General features: G+C 34.1%; 1 protein-coding gene across 1 annotated transcript; it reads left to right on the top strand.

Moving 5' to 3' along the window:
* The first annotated feature begins 18,376 nt into the window (after positions 1-18,376).
* LOC120077266 lies at positions 18,377-18,700 on the top strand. The gene has a single exon (XM_039031161.1). The coding sequence runs from the start codon at positions 18,377-18,379 to the stop codon at positions 18,698-18,700; it is 324 nt and encodes a 107-aa protein (XP_038887089.1).
* The last annotated feature ends 260 nt before the right edge of the window (positions 18,701-18,960 follow it).

Raw genomic sequence — 18,960 nt, 5'->3', positions numbered from 1 at the left:
AGAATTAATGTTTGATTAATTTTAATTTTTCAAATTAGTTGAGGGAATTAACTATATATGATAATAAATTAAATTAATTATATGTGATATAATTAATATAATGTATTTGATACATTATAAAATAAATTTTTTTCAGAGGAATTAAGTATTTAAATGTGATTCAAATACCAATTATATGGATGAGATTCATATAATTTAGTATAGATGTGATTTATACCAAAAACCATGATTAATTGAGAGAAATACAAACTATAGGTTATATTGTATTTGATACAACATAACAACTATAGGTTATATGTTATATTTGATATAACACTTAGTTATATATACATATAATAATTTAGTTATTCTATTTATATATATTTAATTTAATTTAATTTAGAATTAAATTAAATGAGGGACTTATGAAAATAACTCCTCTTGCATTTTGATGCAGAGTTTTTCTCTCTGGCTTTCCCTTCAAGAGATCACATAGAGAAGAAAAATCCTTCTTCTTCATCTCTCAAAAGCTCATTCCCTCTTACAAAATTACAGAGGCCACAACTATTGGATTCTCATTCTCAAGAGAATATAGAGGTTGACCTATTGGTGGTGGCCATTTGTTTTTTTGGAAGTTTTTGGAGATCGAGATCCTAATCGAAGTATTCGTGATTGGATCGACGGAATATGCAAAGAATTTTGTCTTCAAGAGCAAGTTTCTTTAAACCCTAATTTTAATTCCCTTCAAGCATATTGTAAATTTATTTATTATGTGTAATTTAATTGATTTGTAAATTAGGATTATGTGAAAAAAATTAAAATTGGAACCGATCCCCTTCTGCTGCAAACCTTTACCAGTTCTTCAATTGGTATGAGTAGGGTTATTTTTTTTTCTTGGCCCAATTTATTTTTTTCATAATTTTTTTTACAGATTTATGGTAGGTGTTGCATTCTGTAATTTTATTCATTTGATGAATGAATAGTTGAATTTGGTTTGCAATTTATGGATGTTTCAGGATTAGGCTTTAGATTTACAGATTTATTATTAGAAATTTCATTTGTAAGGGCTTGTTGTTTTAAATTGCATATAGAGTATGTAAATTCATAGTTTTGAGTCGTTCATGATGTTTTTGACGACATAATGGTGAAATCAAGGCCGAAATCAGAAAAGAAATGACACAGATCGCAACTGTATAGTGGCTACTGTACAGTAGCATTGCAACATTGTGCCCTAGCGTTGCAACGTTATGATGAGGCGGAATGAAAAATTTTTCTGTATTGTTGCAATGTTAGGACATAGCGTTGCAACGCTCCAAGACAAAAAAAAATTTTCGATTCGTGCACGGTTCGGTTCATGGCTTAATTGGTTCGCATCCAGTCCAATTGGTTCGAATGGTTCGAGGGCGGTTCGGGTGTTGGGTGGTCTGGTTTATGTTGTTCAAGGCCCGGTTCACTTGTTCCGAACCAATTTAACTATTATTTTGTAATAGTTAGACTTTTTGATTAATTAAATTAATATAAATGGTATATTAGTTTAATTAATAGTTTAGGAGTCCAATCCTAGTCTAATAATTGTGTTTTAAATTATGCATATAATGTATGATTTAATTTATTTAAATATGTCATAATGTATGCCATATTGTAAAAATCCCACCATAGGTTATGCTTTATTCACGCATCATTTATATTATAAGAGTTATAATATATAGTTGAATGTATGGATGCAATGTATGTTTGATAACTGGCAGAAATGCTAGTTACTATAAGCCTTTTATTTAGAATTATGAGGGCTAACAGGTAGAAAACGCAGTGATATTACTTAGAATTTGTGAAAAATTGAGTTTTGCGTCGATAAGCACCTAAAACCTCACTGACCCAATAGTATGCGTTATTCCATGTCAAAGTGTCTATTTTTGTAGCTATCGCAGGAATCAAACGCATGCGTTTGTAATAAGCAATCACAGACAAACGCATGCGCTGAAGCCAGACGACCGCAAAAGATGAACGCAGACGGCGACCCCATGCGTCCAACGCATGGAAGTTGTGGTAAACGCATGCGTCCAACGCATGGAGAACGCGGTGAACAAATAGAGATTGTGGCAACAGAGTGACAGCAATAATAGAAAAATCGCAAGATGGATAGAACGCATTGATAACTTCAGCTAAATTAAGCTCGGACGCATACCTTGAGAGTATCAACAAGATAAGACGATGTGACAACGCCCATACCGCGATAAAAGCAACAGTGAGCCATACCTTCATCATTACAGCTGTCGGCATCCAAGTTCTAAAAATAGCCCTTGAAACCCTCATTATGAGACATCCGAGCTTCTGCCTCAAGGCAAAAGTTTGTGATCACAGATTAGAGCTTGAAAGAGGTTTCCAGTGAGAATTCTTCATCTCCACAACCCAGACCGAGTGACGATCGAAGCATTCACCAGAGATAGAGCTCGAGAGAGACATCTCCACCATTCAACAATGGCACCACTGACAACCTTGATGCAGAGTCCCTCATCTCCCTTCTAATTTCTATATTGTATTACATTTTAGCTTGAGATATCAAGATATTTTATGATCAATGCAAATCTTAATTCCTTCATTATCGTCTTCTTCATCATCTTCATCTCTACCATAGTTTTTCTTTAGCGTTTATTTATCAAAGTCAATCACATGCTTAATCGTGTAGCATAGAGATAGGACGCATGTAGCAACCCATCGAGAGGTGTGCGTTGTGCAAGTATAAGTGAGTTAATCCTCTTTGCTTGGTAAAAGGCTGTGGTAACGCCAGTCTATGGGATGTTACATTGCTTGTCTATAAGTTAAATAGTCGTATCTAACTGCCTGAGAAGGTAAAGGATATAACGTACTAAGCAAGGTCGTATTGTTCCTAGAGATAGGCACACTCTTATGTTCGACGCAACCATGCACTATAGAAATATAGTCATGCGGCTAACCACTTAGAGGTGTGATGTGTTAGTGGAACGAGCTGGGATTACTCGGGCGATTTAAGATAGTAAACATTACTATGCGTTATTGGTTGTTGTGTCTCTACTTATTCTCATTGCAAGTCTTCTATTGCTCAATCTGTTTAGTTAGGAGTGGGAGTAGTGTGTAAAACCTTTAAACCTTCTTCGCTTTATTTTTATTCTTATTCATCGCCTCAATGCATCACCCCACAAATATTATTGAGCGACAAGTCCCCATGTTCGACCTCGGATTACCCGAGAAACTTGCATTTGTGTTATACTTGGCGCAAACGTAAGAAAACTTGTGATAGGAACGCGTGATCATTGCATGCTAAGATTAACGCATCATCATTCCGACGCATGACCTCAAACGCATGGGAACAAACGCATCAGTTATATCTAACGCATGATTTCATGTTTAAACCCATCCGTCCTTAAATGATAAAAATAAAACAAAACAAAACGCGTTCATAAATTATCCTAACAAGTTTTTGGCGTCATTGCCGAGGACTTGGCAGCTAATGTTTTGTGAAGTTTTTGTGTTTTCGCAGGAACACTTTAATTCTTAGGCGTATTGTAGATTGTGCGACCAAACTGCAAACAATATTTGAAGCATAGGCGATGCATCGAAAGTAAAATATTGACCCCGAGATAGAAAGGCTATCTGTCGCATGAGCTGGAAGCAGTCTTAAACGCATGTCAAGCATCATGCGTCCAAAAACTACTGGAAGCTCCAATGGTCAGGGCGAACCCCTTGACCCAAGCAGTTGAGAGCCATCTCCTGCATGGGAGACTCCTTGCAGTGACAACACTCAAATTCCTCCAGGGATGTCTTCTGTTCTATCTTTTACATTGCTTTCTTAGTTTAGGTTATCACTTTTATTTATTGTTATTTTGGATATGCGGCTGCTTCCTTGGTAATGGTGCGTTTTCTCCTTATAGGTGCGATAATAACTCTTCTCGACGTGTAGTTACAACGGAAGAATCATCCACACCCTTTAACGTATGGCTTCAATCGCATGAACTCCAATGCATTGTCACATGCGTTCTTCTACTTAAGTTTCTTTTCTTGTTATCTTTTATGCAGTATCCTTTGGAATTCTCCTTGTCTGACTGCAGTTCTTTGCGATGCGTCTATGATGGTACAAATAATTCACCACGTCCTCTTGCTAGGCATCGCAAGGCACCCCTTACTTTTAATATCCTCTTCAAATTGTGAAAGTCTATAGTTTTATATGTGCAAACTTTTGCTCAAGCATTTGTTATCACATTCCTGTTGAGTTTACTTTTCGCTTGCAGTGAGAATGCTGCCACCCACTAAGTTTGAGGGGTGGCAGTAGTCTCGGAGAATTGCATTCATCATATTGCAGTCATTTCCTTAAAAAAAAAACTTTTGAAAATAACAACCCCACTGTCAACGCAATGGGGAAATCCATATTGATAAGAGTTAAGTTGTGAAAGGCATTTACTCGTAGTTGGATGTCCACATGACACCCGTGGGGGCAAGCCAAAACGAAGGTAAATCGCCAGGATCGACGCATCAACGCAACTCCTCTGTCTGGCGTAAGCCAAATTAAGCAAGACATGAGTTGAGTTGAATACGAAACGCAACCGAAGTTGGATGCCCGCATGACATACATGGGGGTAAGCCAAAACGAAGAGCGTAACCAGGTTCAACGCCGCATTCGAATAAGTAAATGCATGGGCTTGAATTGTTTTAAACAAATGCATTCTCATGAGCTGAACGCAAAGTTGCGAAGAATGAATAAAAAGTTTTTAAGCAAAGGCTTGCCAAATTTCAACTTAGAAAAGATCTCTTTGAAGAAGCAACCAAAGTAGAGGAAAGCATTGCAACCATGGTTAAAGGTACGAGTTAATTATATTCTGAAAAGTTGGTCATCACAAAGGAACGCCGAAAGGTGAGTTAAGAATTTCTTGAGTGTAACGCATGCTTGAGGATAAACATGATTCTAAGTTTGGGGGGGGATAACTAGCAGAAATGTCAATTAATATAAGCCTTTTATTTAGAATTATGAGGGCTAATAGGTAGAAAATGCAGTGATATTACTTAGAATTTATGAAAAATCGAGTTTTGCGTCGATAAGCACCTAAAACCTCATTGACCCAATAGTATGCGTTATTCCATGCCAAAGTGTCTATTTTTTAAGCTATCATAGGAATCAAATGCATTCATTTGTAATAAGCAATTACAGACAAACGCATGCGCTGAAGCCAGGCGACTGCAAAAGACGAACGCAGACAGTAACCCCATGCGTCCAACGCATGGAAGTTGCAGTAAACGCATGCGTCCAATGCATGGAGAACGCGGTGAACAAATAGAGATTGCGGCCACGGAGTGACATTTATAATAGAAGAATGGCAAGATGGGTAGAACGCATTGATAACTTCAACTAAATTAAGCTCGGACGCATACCTTGAGAGTATCAACAAGATAAGACGATGTGACAACGCCCATACCGCAGTAAAAGCAACAGTGAGCCATACCTTCATCATTACAGCTGTCGGCATCCAAGTTCTAAAAATAGCCCTTGAGACCCTCATTATGAGACATCCGAGCTTTTACCTCAAGGCAAAATTTTGTGATCACAGATGAGAGCTTGAAAGAGGTTTCCAGTGAGAATTCTTCATCTCCACAACCTAGATCGAGTGACGATCGGAGCATTCGCCGGAGATAGAGCTCGAGAGAGACATCTCCACCATTCAACCATGGCACCACCAGCAGTCTTGACGCACAGTCCTTCATCTCCCTTCTAATCTCTGTATTGTAATACATTTTAGCTTGAGATATTAAGATATTTTGTGATCAATGTAAATCTTAATTCCTTCATTACCATCTTCTTCATCATCTTCATCTTTACCATAGTTTTTCTTCAGCGTTTATTTATCAAAGTCAATTGCATGCTTAATCGTGTAGCCTAAATATAGGACGTATGTAGCAACCGACCGAGAGATGTGCGTTGTGCAAGTATAAGTGAGTTAATCCTCTTTGCTTGGTGAAAGGCTGTGGCAACACCTGTCTATTGGATGTTGCATTGCTTGTCTATAAGTTAAATAGCCGTATCTAACTGCTTGAGAAGGTAAGGGATGGAACGCACTAAGCAAGGTTCGTATTGTTCCTAGAGATAGGCACACTCTTATGCTCGACATAAGCATGCACTATAGAGATATAGTCATGCGGCTGAGCACCTAGAGGTGTGATGCGTTAATGCAACGAGCTGGGATTACTCGAGCGATTTAAGATAGTAAACATTACTATGCGTTATTGGTTGTTGTGTCTCTACTTATTCTCATTGCAAGTCTTCTAATGCTCAATCTGTTTAGTTAGGAGTAAGAGTAGTGTGTAAAACCTTTAAACCTTCTTTGCTTTATTTTTATTCTTATTCATCACCTCAAACGCATCACCTCACAAATATTATTGAGTGACAAGTTCCCGTGTTCGACCTCGGATTACCCGAGAAACTTGCGTTTGTGTTATACTTGGCACAAGCGTAAGAAAACTTGTGATAGGAACGCGTGATCATTACATGCTAAGATTAACGTATCATCATTCCGACGCATGACCTCAGACGCATGGGAGCAAACGCATCAATTATGTCTAATGCATGATTTCATGTTCAAACCCATCCGTCCTTAAATGATAAAAATAAAACAAAACAAAACGCGTCCATAAATTATCCCAACAATGTTTTTAATTATTTCATTCCTTTAATATACAAGATGTTATGTATGTTTAGTAATGAAATGGGAATTGCATGATGCATGACATTAATTTATATAATCTTATAATTGTTATAATTTTACTAAGTATGTTATTCGATACAATGTATGGTTTTAATTTCTTTCATTTATTTTAGAATCATTATAATTCAATGAATTAAAAATTAAAATCAATAATTATTTTAGAATCGTTATAATTAAATGCATGCAAACCTTAGGTTAAAATCATTTTTTAAAATAGTTTTAAAATATGATTCACATAGACCTAAGATCACATTTCTAATATGATTAGAAGTTAAGTTTAATCTTTTTAATCAGTTTAACAGGATTAAATTGATTTTAATAAAAGATCAAAATTGTAGCAAACGTATCCATAAAGGACTTTTTGTCTAAGACTAGTTCTTTCTAGGCTATGGTATTTAAGTTGATGGAAACGGAACACCCCTACCTAGAAACTGATCTGGAAAGATGAATTAGATAGATTTTCTATAAGTATGCAATTGTTGATTAAAGTTTATTAAAATATTTAAAGAACATTAATCAAAATTGTTTAACTATCCAAAGTAATGTTACTTTTGGGAAAACTTTAACAATCACTTAGTAAAAATAATTAGCCATATTTTTCCTAAGTTAAATAAACTCTAGGTTATTAAAATACTCTGTGGGAGGAAAAAGATGTATACGATATGTCAATTTTGAGTCATGTTTCTAAAAGTTCTATGAGTAAAGATAAAGAATGGTAATGAATAGATAAGATAAGTGGAGATGGATGATGGATTAATTTCTCTCTAAGAAAATTAGATGATGTGTTAGAGTAGATGTAAGCACACCTTATGAAATGTGTACAAGCTTTTCTAAATCAGATCAAAATATAATCTAACTTAGGTTTCCTGATAAGTCTAGGATCAAAAGCAAGGATTTTAGAGTAGTCTAACGCAAATTCTATATTCAATCTAATGTAGACGAATCCTAAATATGCTTAAGTGTGAATTATGTTCACTAACCTAAATGTAAGCATACAAGAAGAAGTAGAAGTTCCGAGGGAGTAGGAGAAATTATGGATGAATGGTCTTTAGTGCTGATGATATGCGTTGATCCTAAGTGGGAGTAACAAGCTTGTGAGTACAGTAAAATTGAGATTAAAATTGTATAAATGCTGGTTTGCAAACTAAGTGTTAATGTTATGCGTTGGTGTTTTTGTTCCTTAGTTCAGATTTAGTTAAACATTTCTCAATGAGAATACCACATGTATTCCTATCTCTAGGGTATATGCGTTGAGTACAGAGAACAAAATAAAGATGCAAGTAACTTTATCTCTAAACCTACTATGCATTCTGACTTGATGCGTTCTATAGTTAAATGCCTCTCTCTAGTGGTTTAACTACTTGGTAACATCAATCAACTGATCAGGATGGACTATGAATGGAAATATTCATTAATTCAGAAAACTAGCAAACAGAAACATATTTGAATGTAAACAAATGGATTAGTGGTGAATGATCAATGATTAAATTAGGGATAACAATTGTTTGTACAACAATTTCAGCTTGACAAAATGAAATGAGAGATGGAAATGAGATGTAGAACGAAGGAGTCAAGCCACAGAGTCCAATTTTTTGTTCTCTTTGGCTCAATTGTAATGCTCATTCGACCAATGTGGTGAAGAACGTGATAAAGACTCCTCCCTTGAGCATTATCTCCAATAACTCCTCTTGATCGACGATGACAATGGATGTTCCCTCCTATCTCCTTCTTGCAGGCAGTATAATTGAGCTAAAGTACTAACTGACTCTCTAAAATGTCTTAATATGTACTTATATAACAGGCAAGCTATCTTTTTCTTCAGCAGCTAATTAGCCTTTTTATAGGAAACTTTAAGAAACTTGTTGATAGGACTTACATTAAATTTGATATCCTGAGTCAGCCGCTTGCCATTTATGAGGCATTCCGTCAGTCAGATGTCTATACCTGCAAGTGGTGATTTGATAGAAAAGGTGCGAGCCAATTTATCCTTTTTGCGTTGAGCATCTTTGGACACATAACCCTTGAGTCAGCTTGATCTGCAACACTTAATGGAATTTTGATTCTTATGTTGAGATGTATTAGTGAAGAAAATTTTAGCAAAAATGTTGCTTTTGAATGAGTTAACGGTATGCAAGGAATTCTATATGTTTTTCCTTAGAATTGATATATTTTTATCAATAAAGATTTGAATTGTTCCAACTTTTAAGATACAATAATTTGTATTTCTACAAGTTATCAATTGTGCTCAATCTTATAGCGAGTGTATAGCAATTAGAGTTCGATCTCATACAAAAGATCATGATAGCCTTCGAACCACTCAAAATAGTGGAGTAATGGTGCCTAGTGATGATGAAACCGGACAAATCAATTTTTATGGTGAATTACATGAAATAATAGGACTACAATACATTTGCATGAAGGTAGTTAATCATTTTTAGTGTGTATGGTATGATATCAGTTCACGAAACAATAGGATTTATATAGTTGATGGCTTCATATCAATAAATTCAGAAAGAAGAGGGCACGAAGATTAGTGAGATTGATTTATTTAAGCTCATCCACTGTAATGCAAAGAAGGGTTGGTTAATGAGGCAAAATCAAAATTTGTGAGTAAAACTTTTTGTTCATTATTATTTTCTACTATTCTACAACATATTAATACTATTACATAAGTAATTATGTTATAGGATGAAATAGTGACATTAAAAAAATTTTCATCACAAGAAGGGGGTGAATCTCTTCTAGACAAGGAAATATGTGAACTGGTGTTGGGTAAGCGGTTGGGACATGTGAAGGGGCTTGGTTGGGGCCAAAACCAAGAAGTGAGTTCCAAAAATTCAAAAGAAAGGGGTGCACATATTGCACATTTGCAATATAAACCCGAGACTTTCCTTGGATTATTTGTTCTTGTCACACATTGTAAGATGTTGGATTTAAGTTGTTGTTCTATTGTTGAAGAAAATGGCAAAGCTTTTGGTTGAAGTTGTCTTTAATAATTTTGGAATTTATAAATAAAGAAAATAAAAGAAAAGGAACAAAGAAAAAGAAAGGAAAAGAAAAGAAAAGAAAAGGAAAAGGAAAAAGGAAAAAAAAAGAAAATAAAAGAAATTGGAAACCCATTCGGTGCTTAAGGTTTAAAGTGAGAACCCACTCATTTCAGCCCATTTCTCCATCATTTCCCATTATATTTTCAAAGAATTTCGAGAGAGAGAGTAAAGGAATAGGGAGAAGAAGTTGCTGCAGGTTGAAGGTTGAAGAAGGGAGGAAAAGCTCATGCAAGTGCAACCATAGAAGAATTTGGGTTCAACCTACCTATCTCTGGTTTTTAAGTCGGTTTGAGCTACACAAGAAGAACTAAGAGATGAGGCCTGACTTTCTTGAAATTTAATCTATTTTTTAAGAAATTTCATGAAGGAAGCTCGAGCTAAATCTGATGTTAAGTTAATTGTTTTTAAAAAGGAATACATAGCACAGAATTTTCGTGCAAATCAGAAGGATCTCTGCTTTTCTCTGGTTTTTTGAACATTCTGGGGTGTACAGGTTGGATTAAAAGCTCAATTGGATATGGTTGGAAAGCTTATTCAATTTCCTATAACTTTCATGATGGATTTGTGAGCTAAAAATGATTAGAAGTAGGTTTAATTTCAGGAGAAAAGTAGAGGGTAGCAAAGAAGTACGAATCTGTATTCACTGTGTTTGAGGGATTTCTTGACAAATTCGTTGGGAATCTCGTTTTTATTCCTTCAGATAAGTTGTAGAAGGTTCCAAAATGAAGAATTTGATATATAGTACATTAATTTTGGTCAAGTATTGAGGAAGTTATGAGTATTGGAAATTAGGGTATTGAATCTGGAAAATCTGGAAAGAAAATGTGAATTGTGATTTTATTTCTAGAATTTAGAATTCATGAGCACGGAAAGACAAGATGATTTATAGTTCTGATGCTCGGTTTTGGTTGGTTGACAGGCCAAGAGGAAATAGGCTGAGTCTATAGACCAGGGAAGTAGCCAAGACGATGAGTGACAAAACAAATTTCAAAAATGATTTCTAAATTGTAATTTATGCTTAAATGGTTTACATGCTTGAATATGAACTTATGAATGATACATGATTTCTATGAATGGTTTCAAGCATAAGTTTTGAGCTTAGATTTTCTAATGAGGTTTATATACGAGCACGTGATTATTGACTTCCTGAAAAGTAGTTGAAACGATACCATTTAAGATAAAGTATGTATTAGCGAGTACTGTTTAAAGATTTTCAGTTTTTCACGAGCAAGCCGAGTAAGCTTGAGTTTTACGAAAGATAAAAATAAGCAGGCATGTTTTAATGTTTTCATGTGGTTTTCTGAGACTTTTATTGACTACATGACTGAGATATTGAGCCTGAGGTTATATGGTATCGTGTACACACAGGTTATATTCTGTTGTTGACGTTGAGTGTACTCCATGACAATAATGTTGTCGTGAGTGCTGGGCGGGCCCCACTATGACAAAGACGATGGGAGTGCTGGGCGGGCCCCATTACATCGTAGAGCTAGAAAACGTTGGTTGTACTAGGCGTGCCCTACACAACGTTGAATTTTCATGTTAATTAAAATGTTTTATATACTTGATATGCCTTGCTAGATTTTAATGACGTACTTGCGGAACATTTGAGAAAGCTTTTAGCGTTACATGTTTATGTTTAACGCTTTGATTGTACAAATTTATACGTTTAAAGGTTTATCACGTGTTCTGATTTGCGGATTTACAATTTTAAATTTAGTCACTCACTGGGCTTCGTAGCTCACTCTTGCAAAATGTTTTCCCACTTTTCAGGTAGAGATCGAGCTCTCGGTGCCTGATAACTGCCAAAGTCTATTTTCTCCTAAAAGCTTCCAGATCAAGCTTCATACGTGAGTGGAGTTGTACATTATGTTTGTTTATATTATAAATGTCTTTGTAAGAACTGAATAGTTTATGGTTGTGTAAGCACTAGATGTCGTGGTTGTGTAAACCCCAGTTGGATATGTTTTTGGTTGTGATATCTCTATCTGGTTATTTTCCAAAACGATTTATGTCAAGACTGCACTTCATGTGTGTCTAAAGGTTTTCAGGGATTCCGTTGTGTTGTGTTACATGTAAAGTATTTTATATCTAAGATTAGTATGTTTATCAGGTTCAACGATTCAGCAGGGTCAATAGGTATTGTTAGAGGAGGACAATGTCTGTTGGCTTTACGCCATCTCTCTGACTAAGCTAGCAAGTAGTCTGAGAGAGGGTGTGTCATGCAAAGTATCATTGAATCACAACAAGCTACAATTGAAAAAATCTTAAGAAGATTGACAAGTCAGGAAGTTACATCTAACACGGAAAGAAGTTCAGAACAATCTAATGACAATCAATAAGTAATTGTTACAAGTCAAATATGTATTCTGCTTGAAACTGTAGTTCCATATATGTTCTATGTTAATGAGTTTTGAATTGGCAATGTTTAGCATGAGTTTTCTTTATTGTGCTTTTGACTCCCCCTTCCCCCCTAATCATATTTAGGATAGTTATTTTGTTTGGTCCCTTTTAGTATGACACTAAGAAGTCATACATCGAGTATGAGTTTTCTTGTTTGTGTTATGTTATATGTTAATAAGTTTTGTTAATTTGGCAATGTTGAGCATGAGTTTTCTATGTTGTGCTTTTGGCCCCCGAATCATATTTAGGATAGTTTGTTTGGTCCCTTTTAGTATGATACTAAGAAGTCATCCATCTAGCATGATTTTTCTTGTTTATGTTATGTTCTATGTTAATGAGTTTTCTTGNTAGGATAGTTACTTTATTGGTATGGCACTAAGAAGTCATCCATCAGACATGAGTTTTCTATGTTTTGCATGGTTTTTGTAATTAATATTTAGAATATGGTTGTGCTTTTGACTCCTCCCACTCGTCCGAATCATATTTAGGATAATTACTTTGTTTGGTTCCTTTTAGTATGATATTTAGAAGTCATCCATCAATTCTTTATCCTCACATGCTTACATATTTCACATCTTTATTTGTTAGCTTTGATGTCTCGATGGTCTCCCATACAAGATGTTTAAGTTCAATTTCGAGATGAAAATGGATAGAATTGGTGTTGGTATTTTATACTTTTGTTTCACAATGACAATGCAATACTTTAAAGACCTTTAGTTGGAATTTTTGTAATGAAAACTTGTGATAGCTAGTATTCTTTTTGTGATAGCTAGTGCTAATACTAAATTTGTTCATATTATCGAAGTTGGTTGATACAACTTGTAGCCAAGTTAGTATTATTTCATTTTGTTTCAACGATAGTCTGTGATATTGGGAATAAATATCTTCAATTTTAACTTTTGGTTTAAATATGAATTGATTAATTGATTCTTGATTTGCTCAAAAGATTATTATATTTTAAATTTTATAATATGTTTATATATTAAACTTTGTATTGTTTTTTTTAATTAATAAAATACTTTTACCGATGTTTTCTATAATGTTAGTAAATTGTATTTTAAAAAAAATCCAAAAATTTATAGTGGCATAAATAATTAATTTTACCGTTGCTTAAATATGTTGCAAAAGATGCTTGCAATGACCATTGATCCACATTTAGCAGCAGTCTTATGTGTTGCTAAAACATAACTTTCAGTGACAAAATGTCAGCGTTACTGTATAAGACAAATAATAACAAATAATGTGTTGCTAAAAGTTAATATTTAGTGATGTATGCGTCAGTAAAAGGTTACTTTTAACAGCACGCGCAAAACGTGCTACCAAAACCTTTAACTATGCAGCAACAATGATATTTACAATGACACACTTCTATGCGTTGCTAATACCTTTAGTGGCGTTTTTAGGCTTTCAACAACGTCTTTTGTCCACTAGAATTACTAACTTTTCTTGTAGTGCATTAATTTGGAGCAATTAGGAGCTAAATTGAACAAACTAACTTCAGAGTCAAAATTACGAAAATGCCCTTGAGGCTAGCATAGCGACGCCTGCGCAGCATTGTGCATTGTGCACGTATGGTGAGAGCACTGCGGGCTCCAATGATTTATGGACGTGCGTGCGCACGCGAAGTGCCACTGCACCCTAAAGGATGCAACCCTGCGCTTCAATTAAAAAAAAAAAGGCCCGACGTCGTGGTGCTGTCTAAAATGGTTTCTTCAATTTTAGGGCAATTTGATCTCTTCCATTAGGCCTGTAGCTCAATTTCTTCCACTTTTCTCTCTTCCACTTGTATTTTTTTCCTTTTCCCTCATATAATTGACCAAGAAGATGGCAGGTTTTGTCTTCTTCATCTCCATGAGAAGGTAAGACCTAGGTAATAATGTAAATTTAGGTCTAGTTCTCGGAGTCTATTAGTGATAAACCATATTGCTAGTAGGAGTCTATCGGTGATAACCAATATCACTGGTAAGAGTCTATCAATGATTGAGTCTATCACAAATAGATTTTGTTATATTTTTATTTCCTTAAAATTATTGCTATACCTTAATTAATATCCTTAAAAATAGTACCTATTATAATTACCCTATATTGTATAGCGATGACAATGGTCATTCATGGAGGCCAATATGTACTTTTTGTAGCATTCACTAAACCCATCATGTGCATCTACGGTGAATGAACCATTAAAAAACGAGTCAATTCAGTGGAGCTCCATTTAATTGGAGTGAACAAGCTTGTGAAGATGATTTGGAGAATGAGAGGGATAGACATCAAGAATCACGGATTGATGAGAGGGTCTAGAGAGCAATTACTTGGGTAATTAATTGGATATTTGATTGGAAAGAACACAGAAACACAGAGGACAAAATTGTTATACTTCGTCTTTTCTCCCTCCCAACTGTTGAGCTACAAAAAAAAAAAAAAAAAAAAAAAAAAAAAAAAAAAAAAAAGAGAAATGCTTGTATATGTGGTCTGTCACTTGTCTTTCCTCTCCATCATATAAAATTTGTAAATGCTGATCAAGAATTTCTGCAACTAGGTAATTTTAATAGCAAGACCAAATCGAACCACATGGAGCTTAGGTAAAATCTTTCGAGCATAACTTTTTTGTCCAAGAAAAAGTAGTTAGTAAACGGGTAGGAGGGAAAGGGAGAGGAGAGTTGGATTGACATGATAAACTAAATATAGAAAATTAAAGTGTGAAAAGTAAGATAGATTGGAGAGAGAAAGGAAAATAGCACGAAATTACCTTTGCCATTTGGGTTATTTATGGATTAATTCATCAGTTTATCATAGGAATTGAATTATTTAATGAGAGAGTTTTAAAAATAGAAAAATAAGAGAAATTATTTGCACAAAATAGCAAAATTTTAATCTTCTTTGATAACGGTCAATAGAGACTAATAGAAGTCTATCTTTAGTGCAAGAGTGTAACTATCAGTCTTTAGTGGAATAACCGTCAGTTAATGAAAGAGGATTAATTTAATTAAAGAGTTTAATTAATTAATCTCGTATCATTGGAGCTTCAATATGTAGGTCCACAAGGTTCCCTTGTTAGCTCAATAAGGATTAATGAGAATCAAATTAATTTTGGATTAATTTGAATTGTTCAAATTAATAAAGTGAATTAATTGTATATGATACAATTAATATAGTGTATGTGATACATTATAATATAAAGTTTTAAGGAGAGAAATAAATATATGAATATGATTCAAATATTAATTATATGAATGCAATTCATATAAAAACTATAGCTTAAAATTAATATGAATATGATTCCTATTAATACTATAACTTATATGAGAGAAATATAAACTATATGTTATATTATATGTGATATAATAAACTATAAGGTTATATGTTATATGGGATATAACATATAGTTTGGATTTAATTATATCAAATTGGTTTAATATAATTTGATTTTGAATTTTGAATTCAAAATTATAACTCCTGGGGAATTATTGAAGGAGTTAAATAGAAGAGTGATTGGTTTTTTGGGAAAATACATGATATTGATTTTTACACAGAAGAGTTCTGTGATCGATCAATCTCCTCATCATCTTCATATTATCTGCAAAATACCATCTCTCAAAGAAAATCTCTCTCCCTTTCTAACATCAAAATTAATCCACAGAAGCCCACAACTTTTTGTGATTCTCTCTTTAAGAATAACGAGGAAGACATTGTGGTGATGTCCTCATTATGATTTTGAGTTCCTATTGTGTTGTTGTGTACGTGCTGCTGTAAAAGGGAGAACTATAGGAGATCGGTTCGTGATCTTTCATCAGAGAGGAAATGTGAAGGTTTTTGTTCTTTAAGGGTTAGTTTTGATTTCTCTTTCCTCTCTAATTTTGCACAAGAAACATGCTTAGTTTTAATTTTTGTTTATCCTGTTTACATCACCTCTGTAATTTAAGTTTATGTAAAACGAAATTTGAGACACGAAGCATTCGATTACTTTCGCTATGGAAATTCCAATCCCTTCAATTGGTATCAGAGCCAAATCATGTCTCTGATTTGTGTTTTCTAACTTGAATTCAGAGTTTTAGTGGGTGTTCATTCTGTATTGTGAATGTATGATGGTTTGCTCATGGATGTTTCCAAAATTGGCATAGATTTACTGCTTTAAAATAGTTTAAAGTTGTAAGGGCCTTGTATTTTGGGCATTTAAGTTTTGCTATCTAGTCTATAAGTCCGTGTATATACATTTGCTTGAGTTGCTAAAGAATTTGGTGGCAATTGGAGCAAGAATGGGCTGGAGATCGAAGTAGAGCAAAACATTCTGCCTTGGAGCATAGGGCACAACATAACTACGTTGTGCTTACGCTGTAAGGCAGGATACCCAACGTAGCTATGCTCGGCAGTAGCGTTGCGACAATATGTGGAGTATCAAGCTACACTACGTCAAGAAGCTGACTGAGCGTCATTATGCTCCAAGGACGGTTTGCACGCATGTTAGGCAGTTCGAGGTCGTGCATTCGAGCGACAGTTGAAGCAGTTTTTTTGCTTGTTTTTTGAATTAATTTGTAATAATTAATTTTATTATTTTTAAATTAATTAGATCAATATAAAATTTATAATAATTTAATTAATTGTTTAGGATACCAATTTTGGATCTAATGTTGCTTTTTTTTATTTTTTATTTTATACATATGATGTATGATTTAATTTATTATATTGCATAATGTATGCCATATAGTATAAAAATCCCACCATAGGATAAACATTATATCATGCTTCATTTTTTAAGTGTTATATTATATAGTTGCATGATTTAATTAAGCATGCTAATGCATCATATTTAATATAATTGTTATATTATATGATTGCATGCATTTATAATATGTCCATGCATCATTTTATATTATAACTGTTTAGTTTGGATGATGGATGTATGTTATTATTTTCATTACTTTATATAATGAAAATGGAGATGCATGAAGCATGCCATTACTTCAGAAAATATAATTGTTATATTTTTATGTATGTCATTGGATGCATGACATAGGTTTTATTTGTTTCATTAACTTTATAAGTGTTATAAGTTTAATAAAATTAGATTTAAAATCTATAGTCAAGAGTTGCATGAAAATATAGGTTAAATTAATTTTAAATGGTTTAAAATTGATTTTACTTAGACCTATATTAATAATATTTCTAATGTAATTAGAATCAGGTTTAATTTTTAATTCTCTTTTAATAGGATTAAACTGGTTTAAATAAAAGATTAAATTTATAACATAATTATTTATAAGGACCTTTGTCTATGGAAGGTTATGTCTAGGCTGAAGTATTTAAGCTGAAGAAAACGGAACTCCTCTACCTGGGAACCAATCTGGAAGGTGAATTAGATAAATATGTTATAAGCATGCAATAAATGATTAGGTTTATTAAAGTTTTTAATATACAAGAATCATTATTATTAAACTATCCAATATAAGAGTTATATTGGGTAAATTTAACAATCACTTAGTTAAATTATTTGTCGGTTCTTTCTAAGTTAATAAACTAGGTTTAAAACATTCACTGGGAGGAAAATAATGTATATCACATGTCAATTTTCCTTTCATATTTCTCCCTAAATAGTTCACACCGTGAGATCTATGATCGATCTCAAGACACCTTTACTTGGGTCTTCCTACGGATGGTGTTTGCATAGGTCAATACTAAGATGAATGGAGAGAGTATTTATAGTAAGTGGGAGAGGGTCATGTGTCAACACATCCCACTATCTCCTTCATTAGTTAGCTGTAAAGTTTCATTGGCTTCGAGGCACCTTTGCACGTGTCCCCCTATGGATGGCATTGGCATGAAATTTTACACAAACTCCAGAAATGGATAGGATTACTTTAGTTTTTGCCCCAATCAGCTTTTTCTACGGTTGGCTCATTGGGGCGAAACTCTAGAGTCTAAAATGAAGGGTTGCACTTATAAAAAAATTTTAAGTAAGTTAATGATTTCTTGACCGAACAATGGTAACTAATCGTTATAGGAATGAGAGATATTCTGGTATTATGGTTGGGTGAGATTGTCTGAATTTAGTGAAAAGGTAATTATCTACCCTGCGGTGGTTTTTATCCTGACTTACTAAAGCATCATTGCAAAATAGATGTCACATAGGATACATTAGATTTTTGCTAAAATTTGATTGGTTTTTCATGGGTAATGCTTAATAACTAATATAAATAATTTTTATGGTTTTAGTAATCTTTAGTTATGTCTAAAGCTATATTAAAACTATTAAATGCTGACAAACTGAATGACGACAACTATACAAGTTGGAAAAACACTATAAATACTTTGCTGATTATCGATGACTTGAGGTTTGTCCTTGTTGAGGAATGCCTTCAAGTACCCACTGTTGAAGCATTTGAAAATGTTCATGATGCATATGATAGAAGGGTCAAGGCCAATGAAAAGGCCTGGGAGTACATTTTGGCCAGGTTATCTGAAATTTTGGCCAAGAAGCACGAAACCATGGTCATTGCACACGAGATCATGGATTCGTTGAGGGAGATGCTTGGACAACCGTGCACATAACTCTGACATAATTCTCTGAATTACGTCTTCAATTCTTGTATGAAAGAAGAGGCCTCTTTTTTAGAACACATTTTCAACATGATGGTCCATTTTAACGTGGTTGAGATGAATGGGTCTATCATCGACAAGGTCAGTCATGTTAGCTTCATTCTGGAGACTCTAGCTTCCTCCAGTTTCATAGAAATGTCGTTATGAACAAGCTTGACTACAACCTAACCACCCTACTGAATGAACTACAGACGTACTAGTCCCTTATGAAA

This window comes from Benincasa hispida, chromosome 5, assembly GCF_009727055.1.
Source record: "Benincasa hispida cultivar B227 chromosome 5, ASM972705v1, whole genome shotgun sequence".
NCBI classification, from domain to species: Eukaryota; Viridiplantae; Streptophyta; class Magnoliopsida; order Cucurbitales; family Cucurbitaceae; genus Benincasa; species Benincasa hispida.
The sequence above is the reverse complement of the archived record's forward strand: the minus strand, read 5'-3'. Positions and strand labels throughout refer to the sequence as shown.